Below are 10,603 nucleotides of genomic sequence, written 5' to 3' on the forward strand. Positions count from 1 at the left end.
ATAATATGGATAAGAACTTTCAAGAAGAGGAGTTTACAGGAATTGTTGAATTTACACCTCCTTTGTACAAACAACGCTACCAGTTCATTAAAGATTTAGTGGAGAAATACAAACCTAAGAAGGTTGGTATGGTTTGTCTTTTTATGTTACAAATTTGAAAACTAAAAAAATCGTTATCTCAGGAAGACAGGAAATGCATAGATAACCTGCTGACCTAATTACCAAACAACAGTAGTGGAGGAGCTATTGTTAAAACTAAATTGCCTTAGCAGGCACTGGATGATCATATTTTGTTTTTCAGAGGTGCATATAATTCATGTTAATTGATGAGAAGAGGGGAAAATCTAAACAAGAAAAATGCCCTAGCCTGTTCTGGAGAGTAGGTGGCATTCTAGTTTTAATTTAATGCTGAGGATGCAGTGTGCTTCAACCTTGACTTGGCCTGAGAAAAAACATTAGGGTCTAGTGTATGTACTCAACTACCTCTTAAGCTTACGGGAAAGAGTATCTATTATATATTTTACTTTGTGGTCTGAATATCCCCAGCCTTCCCCACTTAAACATTAGACTGAGCCTGTGAGCTTCTCTTATGCAGATCCTTTGCTGCTAGTCTGACTGCTAGTGAGCCTGTTCTCAGTGTTTTGGATGGAGAGTAAGTCCAGTGAAAAGCAGTGGTGAATGTGAAAATTGCTACAGCTTTCCTTAAAATCATACCTTACCGTTATTTGAGGGACTAAGCCTTCATGTGGAAGACATTCTCCAGAGTCAGTGAGATGTTCTACATGTAGTTGTTTATAGCTGTAATAACAAAAGGTTAATCCATTCAAAACATCTTGTAGGATCTTCACATGCATTTTTAAAAAGAATTTGCAAAATCATGTCTATCCAGCTTGCAACTGTAAATTTTATGATTGTGAAATGCTTTATCATTAAAAAGTTATTATGATGTAAATCTGGAATTTTTATTTTATGAGAGTATCTGAAATTACTTGGAAATATGCAGCATTTACAGATTGTTTAATATCTAATTTACAGGTAGCAGATTTAGGATGTGCTGACTGTTCGCTTCTCTGGATGCTGAAATTCTGCAGTTGCATTGAAGTGTTAGCTGGGCTAGATATCTGTGCAAGTGTAATGAAAGAGAAAATGTAAGCTCTTGCATTGTGTTAATTTCAAGTTTGTATTTGACTTGAGCTAGTGGCATGTTACATTCAAAACGAAGGTAAATGCAGAAATACCAGCTTGGCAAATGAAGTGCTCTCCGTTGTTGTTAATTAGTTACATTGCACCTGTGTCTGGGGACTGCTGGGCTGTCGATGGCCATAACATCACCTAATGTACCAAAGGTTCAAGTCAGGGAATGGCCCTGGAGGGGTGTGCATCTGAGAAATAACACTTTGTACAGGTGCCTACTCACTGTGTTAGTGGTATCTCTTTATGCTCGTACATGACATTACTGCAGTATGCAAATTGATGTTTTTGGAATGTGTATGTGACTGTCTTTGGTCACCATGGTAATGACTTCGTTGGGAAGGTTAGCTCAATGCTTCATGTCTGGCTTAAAAGGCTCTAGAACCTGAGGCTTATGTGATCTTTGAAGCATGGGTCGAAGTTTCTCTCTTGGAAGCTGATTAGTATGATTTCAGTGAATACGTAGGATCTAGATACTGACATTATCACTTGCTCTTTCTCAAGAATGAAGAAGAGTAGCCTTTTATTATATTTAATGTTTATTGTGTGGTTTGTCTGATGCAGTATTTCAGAATGAAATTTGCACTTATATTTTAGTTCTCAATCTATTTTATTTGGAAAAAGTAGGTTAATATGTTTGCTTAATAACTTCCCCCAAAACCCCGTACAGTGTGCCTAGCCAGGCTTGCTGTGTGTCTAGAGTTGAGCTACTACCAGAATTTACAAGCAGCTATACAAGTGGCTTGCGAGTGTAGTGGGAATTTCTGTAAACGTGAAGAACAGCTGCTGGATTAACTTCTCTGCTCTTTCTGTCCTATTGCAGGTAGTAATAAATAGTGTTTCTGTTAGAAATTATGTTTTTTAATCTCTGCAAAATAGTTAACCTTTTTAAGATTTACAAGTTAACTACGTAGGGTGTTAGCTGTTTGTTACATGCACGATTTATCTGTCCTAAGGTCCTTTCTATGACATCAGGTTTTTAATACTTTTGTAGGCATAGGTTGTCTCCTCTTCCTGGTGATTATTTGCAACCGGCTGAAAGATCCCTAACTGTTACCTTGCATCATGGTTCAGTTGCCCATAAAGATCCTTGCATGCTTGGTTTTGACTTGGTAACGTGTATTGAACTGTGAGTATTAGGCCAATGTACTATGTTTTTCTAAGTTCATTGAGGTTCAGTTTGGAATTTTGTCCATACTCTAAATGAACTTGATCAAACCTTTCAAGCAGAATGTGGCGTCTTCTGACTTGTGCTTAAATTAACCATACTATGAAATTTGAGCTTATGGTGGAAAAGGGACATTGATGAAAAAGCACGAAATGCAAGAGGAAACTTTCTCAAACAAAACCTCTAACCTGTTGCTCAGTCACAGTGCCAGTGCTAATATTGCACAGCTGGGCTTCGATTAAAAGGTATACATATGGGTTCGGTGTGGGTTTTTTTCTGGTTGCTATGAAGATTGAAATATTAGAGTGTTTTTAGAGACATACATAAACTTATCCTTTACAGAATAGAGCACCTGGAAGAATCAGAACTGAAGAAGTTTCCTGAAGTGGTGTTTGGTTTCATGGCTCCAAGCATAGTTGTGATCAGTACTCCAAATTCTGAATTTAACCCTTTGCTTCCAGGAGTGACATTATTCAGGCATGCGGACCACAAATTTGAATGGAACCGAGTGCAATTTCGAAGCTGGTAAGTTTACTGAACGTTGTATGCAGACAGCTTTGAGTGCTCATTAATGTGAGAAAGGAACAGCTATACATTTTCAGAGTTGTTTGTGTATGTGGTTTGGTATCAGTGGAGTTTCACACCTGCTGATTTGGTGAAACATTTCTCTGCTGGTGTGAAGTAGTTAAGCATGCTCTGTGAGTTTTGCATTTTATGATTGTCAAGTTGGCTTGCTTTTACTGTAACTGCTCTGCAAAAAATATTGAAAGCTTTTACTTTGCTTTTTATATATCTTTATTACAATTAATGCATTTGAAGATCTTAATTAACCTTTTCACATAATATCCTGCTATAGAAGTGCTTCATAAAAACCGAAGAAGTGTTCTCACTAGGTATGGTGTGCAATTAAAGCACTCAATTAGTCTGGACCTTTCTGTAAGAGTACACAAGCAGATCTAGTGAATAATCACAGTGTCAGAGCATGTTGAATAAAGTTAAGGATAGTTTAGCCGATTGTAGCACAATGAAAGATTTTACGCAAAACATATGTACGTGGCTCTTAAAATTGGTAGGTTTTAGCTGAGTTTCAATGCCTTTAAGACAGTGAGTAAGCAACTGTGAAAATGCGTATTCTATGCAGATATTTTAGATATAAGAGTCCTGTTTGGTGCCTAAATTACCGATACCAAATGATTCAGACTATGGTAGGCATATGATGGCAGCTCTGATTCAGCAAGCTTTGACAGTGTTTATCTTCAGACGTTAGTAGTATTAGAGAAATTATGCTAAAGCATTCACAGGCTCAGGATGTTGTTTCTGTTGGAGAATGCATCTTTATCATATTAAAAGATGACTAGTATGATCGGAGTAATTTATCTTTCTTAGGGCTCTAGAGGCTGCTAGATGCTATGGTTACTCAGTGGAATTTACTGGCGTAGGGCACCCACCAACAGGAATGGAGAATGTTGGGTTTTGTACTCAAATAGGTGTGTTTGTTAGAAATACCATCAAACCCGTGAATCTGCTCAGTCTGAGAAACCCACTGAAGCCGTTCACAGAATGGTAAGCATTGTTTTCTTCCTTTAGGAGGATGAATAAAGAGTAAAATTTTCTATGACCTGTCTGTGAAGGTGTTCTTACTATTGTTTACTACTGCTGTCCAGTCTTAGCTCTGATGAACATAAACCATCAGATCAAGAGAGTCTTAAGTCTGTGGTTTGTATTTCTAATTGTATAAAGGCCTTTAACTTTTAGGTTATTTGCTAAATAGCAACATGGATAATCATTCTTATTTTAACATACTGTTATGCTTAGAATGAAAATTCTCCTTTCCACTAGGTATACTGTGACACTATTTTTATAGTTGTTCCTCTGATCATTCATTTTTTTCATCATGTCATTGTTGGCAATGACACAGATTTTTCAGATGCATTTCTAAGAGAATATGCAGTTCTTCAAAACATACAGTCTTGTCAAATATATTATCAGAAGGAAGGCATTTCCCAGAAATTGGATTGACAGGGTATGTTTTGTGTGATTTGCCTTACTCAGTAGCATTGGGTGTTTCACCCTAAAATTGGTGTTTTCAGGTAGCCAGTTCTGATTTTTGCAGAGGCGTGGGATCTTGTTGAGTACCCAATTCTCTGGTGTTGCATGTCAGACCTTTTTGATTTTAGCACTATATGGCTTTCACTTTAGGTAACATCAGATAATATTTTTGTGAAGCACTCTGCTGTGCATGGCAGTGTGTCACACCGACAAAGCCTAATGCATCAAGTGCCATGTGGTATAAATCAAAGGACATTTTTGTCAGAGATAACATGAAGTAATAATGCAAAAAGAGAAATATATTGGGTTGATTTTTCTCTTTCTTATGATGCCTTAAATTATTTGTTTCTGTGAACATATAATATTTCTCTTCTTTGTTTAAGCATATATATGTATCTTCAAGTGACTTATGACCTGAAGTGAAACGTGAAGTGGCATTGTGGGAATTTCTTTTGTAGTTTCCAAGCTATAAAGACATTCTATACGTTTGAAATTTCATCTGTCATCTACTGCCTTTAATAGAATTGTGAAGCGCTCTTTAATGCTCATCAAACTTGGAAATACATCTAGGTGGCTGACATGTACTAGAAATTGCTTTCGTTATCTTCCGTGACAGGATCACTATGGAGGGACTTTTGACATCAATAGCCTTTGAATTTAAACAAGTGTTCTATCTCATGTGTTTCTTATCAAACCTGGACTATCAAATTTGGGTTTTTTTATTATGTAATTAATTTAGAGGAATAAATCATCATTTCAAGATGTAATCAGAAAATAATAGTTACAGACTGTGGAACTTCAGTGGTGGTGTGTTGTTACAAAGTACTTCCTAGTAAACTGGTGGGAATGAGATTGCCTGCCTAGTTCCCTTAATTGCCTTGAGTGTAGCTCAGCGTAGAACACACTACAAGTTCATAAATTTTGATGTCACCTTTTTTTTATCATTCTCTGCATCTATGAGAGCATATTTAATGTTTTACCTGGAAACAGAATGAAAGACATAGTTGTAGTCACGGTTTCCAGATGACAGTTTGGAAGTAGTTTAGAAGCTAAATAGCTGTGGAATTGTCACCAGCGCTTCATGATGAGTAATATGGAAAGGAAGAGAATTATTAGAAAGAATTAAAGAATTGCAGGGCTTCACCTTGCCTGATCTACAAATACAGCTTGCAGATATAAGCCTGAATTTTTTTAAGTTCTGTTAACTTGTCTAATTGCCATTGTAGTTGTGATACATAAAATCAAGTCATATTGTCTAATTTTTGTTATATGAAAATGTTTAAAGTAATAAGCAAAACAGGATTGAATCAAAAATTACGTTCACGTTTTAGAAGCTCTTTTTGACAAGCAAATGTTAAAATGTGACCCTATGATAATGACAAACATTTTATATGTTCTTTATGTTGTAAAGGTCTTCAAAGCAGTATATCCAAGTCTTAAAGATGAGAAGTACCTGCAGAATGCAGTGGTTGGTGAAGTCGTTTTCACAGCACAAATCATTAAGCAAAGTCTACAGAACCGTTTAGTGGCAGAACATGAGGAGCATAATGATGATCAAAGAAAATGCAAATTCCAGCCTTCAATGAACTGCTTTTCAGAAGATCTTGGAAAACGGGTTGTTGAAAAAAGCATGGAACCATTTGTCGCTGGAAATGTGGTTTATATACCTCTTAAAACAATCTTTTCTTTTCCCAAAGTGAATCAACTTTGTGGTACCTTTGAGAGGTTATGCAAGCTTATTGCTGGCAAGGTCACACTGAGCAGTGATGGTTCCGCTGTGATGCTCGATGCTGAACATGAAGGGAATTAGATCACAGATTTCTCATACAAAGTTCAGTTAAAGTAATTCAAGTATTTTTTTAGTAGGTGTCAAATGGTGTGTTCAGTATGCTAACTATTCTTTTCTAAACCTTCTGGTTTTTATCCATCGGCACCTCTCATTTAGTGAAGATGAGTGCTTCTGACAAAGATCGCAGAAACTCACAATTTCGAAGTAGAGTGTCAGGGGCTAAAAGAAAAGAATTAAGTTCCATGAAGAAAAATTTTAAGTATTCCTGTTTGTTTCCTATTACTGTGTGGTAGCTATCATGACTCGATTCTTTTTGGTAATCTTATGTTAGCCCCAAGGATAGTTGATGGTAATGCAGAACTATGTTGTTGTGCTGAATAGTATGAGTAAGATATAGGTTTAGGGCAAGTTTTTTCTTAATAGAATAAAATGTATAGATGCCTTTTTCAAGATGAGCATATGTTCTGCCTTTGTGAAACCCAAATATCATTCCAGATAAATTGGAATATGCCGCAAACATTTACAGCTCAGTAAATTCAGTACAGGGGAAGGGTGCCATGATGTTGGACTTAAGGTGGAAAAACGAAGGTAGATTTAGTCCTATTGTTTTATGCAATTTCTTACTAAATGCTGCTTGGGAAATAACTTGCATCCTATAACTTTCCAGAAGCTGAATTTAATTAATGTGAAACTGGTATCTTTGACTATTCTGTTTTTGAAAAACTAAAAAAAACACTGTCATTGTGAATTCTAACCTGGCCCTGATGTACCTGGAAAAAAAAATGCCTGTGTTTTCATGTGCAGCTCTTGTCCAAAAAGTTTTGATGACATGTTCAGCAGAAATGAAAAACAGAGGTGTTATAGGTAGTAGAGCTTACTGACTTGGCCAAGGTGACTTTTTCTGAAGTAGAGCTGATTTGTTTGTGTAAATGCACAGCAAGCAAATGTTAGACGATGGACTTACGAAGACAAATTTTGAAAGATGCACAAAATTGGCCAGTTCATACAGGATTAATGAAGCAACACACTGCAGTTCTTTTTAAGTTTCTTTGCATACCCCAGTTTTTTAAATGAATAATTTTAACATCTTAACTGAGTATTTTTTATGAGTAAAGAGATAGTGAATTACAAGGCCTCGTTCTGTATATGTTTCGCACTGTCATTGGCAGCTTTGAATGAGCTAGTATTATCAGAACTGACTTCATGTTTGTGAAACATGAAAGTTTCACAACCTTTTGACAAAAAATTCTTTGCAAGGAGTGACTGTTTCTTAAAGAAGATGACTGCATTCTACTTTCTAAATTTTTAGAATTCAATTGAAATTATTAAGGTGAAAGATCAGACATAAAGGGAAAGGGCAGCTGTAATTCTCTGAATTGAGAAATGGTACAGAATCTATAAAAGTTTGAGTTTCAGATGAAGAAGAATGATCTACAGTGCTCTGTCATACTGAATGATTAAAAAATGCTTACTTAATAACCTTTGTCTTGTGGGAGATTTTTCTTCTACAACAAATAGATGTGGATTATTAAAAATTAATTTAACATGTTTAGTATTTAAGAATTAATTGAATTAAAATTCATCTTTAATACGATACGTAGAATGATTTTCGCTTTTTTGACATTGTGATATGAACTTGCTGTACTTGGTATGTTAAAATATATGTAGAATTCAAAATTGCTAAATATTCTTTGGACACTAACAAGCATAGCTGTTTGAGAGTACCATTGGCTTGTTATTAGGAAATAAGAGTTCACTGTCTGGTTTACTACAGTTAGAAGATTTTTGGACCACAGAACTTCTTCCCGTGTCGTTTCTTGAAACATATCTTTAGTATATTTTATAGCATGATCACTTTAAAATGAGGAAAAGGGAAGAGAAGGAGGACCTGTCAGATTTGGAGTGCTATTTACCTTGAATTTTGTATTCATGGAACATCTAATTACAGGAATGTCTTGTTAACAGACAAGACTGTATACAGTCTTGTTTTTCTTCAAATCCATGCTTGTTTTCCTCAAAACATTATACACTTAAGGCTTTGTAGCTACATTTGGAAAATGGTTTATGTGACTATTTGGTGGACTGATGTGAAGGGGCCTAAACAGTAATGCAATTTTTAAGGGGTTCATGGACCCACTCCCCTTTCTTTGTAACAGGGTTTAGTTTTTAATGACAGCTGGGGCAAATATCAATTTTTGCAGTCTTGCTTATGCCTTTCCTGGGGAAAATCTGAAGTCAAAACTATACAGATGTTGGCCCTGTCTGTTCACACTGTTCCTTAGCACATGTATGTGTACTGAAACTAAAGAAGCCATTACATATCATAAACAGAAGTGCTGTTTAGAATGTATACATTTTAATTGAGACTGCTAGCTTTTACTAAAACAAGCTACACTATTTTGTGTGTCAGCTTTCCAGGTTTCCACTGTCCTAAATGAGTTTTAATTAAGATTTTCTTTAAAGCACTGAAGTAACTGCATGTGGCAATATCAGTGACCAGGAGATGGCACACACATCTTAAAATAGATCAACCACGGGTTGCTCAAAGCTATAAAATCCAGATAAAGTAGATGAAAAAAAAGAACCACCAAACAGCAAGAAAAAACAACCACAAAACAAATGGTGTAGTATCCTCAATATAAGGGAAATAATGAGTTAGCTGTTGAGCAAGTTGGTAGGGATTGATTATGGTCAGAATAGCTGAACAGAATGTTTCTGATCTGTGTTTTAAATTAATAATAACAAAGTGAAGAAGTAGTATAAATAAATTCTAAAAATATCCTTTCACTTATTTTAATAAAACCCAACTGCCTAATTGTGAGAGCCAGAGGAGTTAATTGTCTGTCTCCCGAGAGATTTCTCAAACAAATAGATCTCGCAGCTAATAAAGTTCTGATGTGTTTCAATCCTATCTCCCATGGGTTTCCATGGTATTAGGCTCTATTCCATGCTTGTTTCATTATGTTAATAAATGAGGTTTGGATCATTCAGTTACAGCTGGGTTATGTGTAACTCATAATGCTTAGTTGTTGGGGCTTTTTTGTTTTTCAATTTAAACTGAGTAGAAGAAACAGGAGAGGGCTTCTGAAATGACAGAAGAATTCTTATGCAAAAGTCCTTAGCGCTTTCTTCCTCACTCACAAAACAAGCACATTTTAATGCAGCCCTGTATGCAAGCGGTTCACTGGGAACATCCCCACAATAAAATGCACTGACTCAGATGAGGATGCTGGGGAAATATTAGTAGATCACAAGAGAAGGAAATTCAAAACCAAACCAAACAAAACCCTAGTGTCTTCTTTACAAGTATGTCAACAACTTTAGTTGTGATGGGACTCTGAACTTAGGCAAAGCTTTGCTAGCTTGTGCTTGGAGATTTCCCTTCACATAGAAAAAAGAAAACATTAGTAATTTTTAGTTTTTAACAAAGAAGCAACGAAATGAACATAACTTGTCTCACAGAAATGTTAACAAACATATTAAGATGTTTTTGCCTTTCACCTTCTTGTTGGCAGATCCTGATGTGAGGCCATACAGGCAACTGAATCAATCTATCACAGAAACTAGCAGTGGTGGAACAGGTGGGCAGAGGAGAGCAGGCAAGAATGAGTGGTTGGGTGGGAGAAAGCAGAAGTACTTTTTTGTGTCAAGAATTACAGAAAGTCATTTTTTCCCATGCTAATCTTTGTTTCTATGTTATGTATTTTTCCTATGCAGAAGGTCCACAAAATGCATCTAAGTGTTCAATGACAGCATTTGATGTTCTGGTACTTTGCATCTTCGCTTTTTTTCTTCTATAGTAGTAAATGAAAATATTTTCCTATACCACAATAATGGTTTTGCCTTGGCATATTACGTATGTGTATGCAACAGTGATGCATAGTTTTATTTTCATGCGTGAGCCTTATTTTCCTTCATGAGATGTTTTCCTTCCAGATTAAGAAAGAACCATGTCTAAGTGACACATTTTCCTTACAACATATATATCACTAAAACAGCGTGAAAGCACAGAATTAGAAAAAGCAAAGCATTTAAAAAAAAAAAAAAACCAACACAACTCCGTGTGATTATAATTGCAGCTCCTGGTATTCAGTAAAGTGACTAGCACCTATGAATGTTTTATATATATACATGTGTACTTCATATTTCTGAGAGAACTCTCCACTGTGAGGTCCTTATGTGGAGGTTTTGTTTGCTGATGAGATTTGCTTTTTATTCTGTAAGGAAACTGTTTATTCATAGAACCAGAAGAGAGAACAATCCACAAAAGAAGTTTTAGGATATTCTGCTGAAATTTTTGAAAAATTTTCTTCTTTTTTGAATTGAAATACAGCTCAAACTGGAGTTGGTTATACATGGTATATTTACTTCTCTTAATCCTTACTACGCAGTTAATTGATTACTGA

General features: G+C 35.8%; 1 protein-coding gene across 1 annotated transcript; it reads left to right on the plus strand.

The window, feature by feature from the left end:
* The first annotated feature begins 5 nt into the window (after nucleotides 1-5).
* Nucleotides 6-6,218, plus strand: HENMT1 (HEN methyltransferase 1). The gene is given in 7 exon segments (XM_009984697.2): nucleotides 6-122; nucleotides 1,036-1,148; nucleotides 2,186-2,320; nucleotides 2,702-2,884; nucleotides 3,746-3,855; nucleotides 3,858-3,922; nucleotides 5,820-6,218. Coding segments are annotated over 7 exon segments (1,122 nt in total).
* Nucleotides 6,219-10,603: the final 4,385 nt, after the last annotated feature.

The sequence above is a fragment of the Tauraco erythrolophus genome, chromosome 10 (genome assembly GCF_009769465.1).
Source record: "Tauraco erythrolophus isolate bTauEry1 chromosome 10, bTauEry1.pri, whole genome shotgun sequence".
Lineage (NCBI taxonomy): Eukaryota > Metazoa > Chordata > Aves > Musophagiformes > Musophagidae > Tauraco > Tauraco erythrolophus.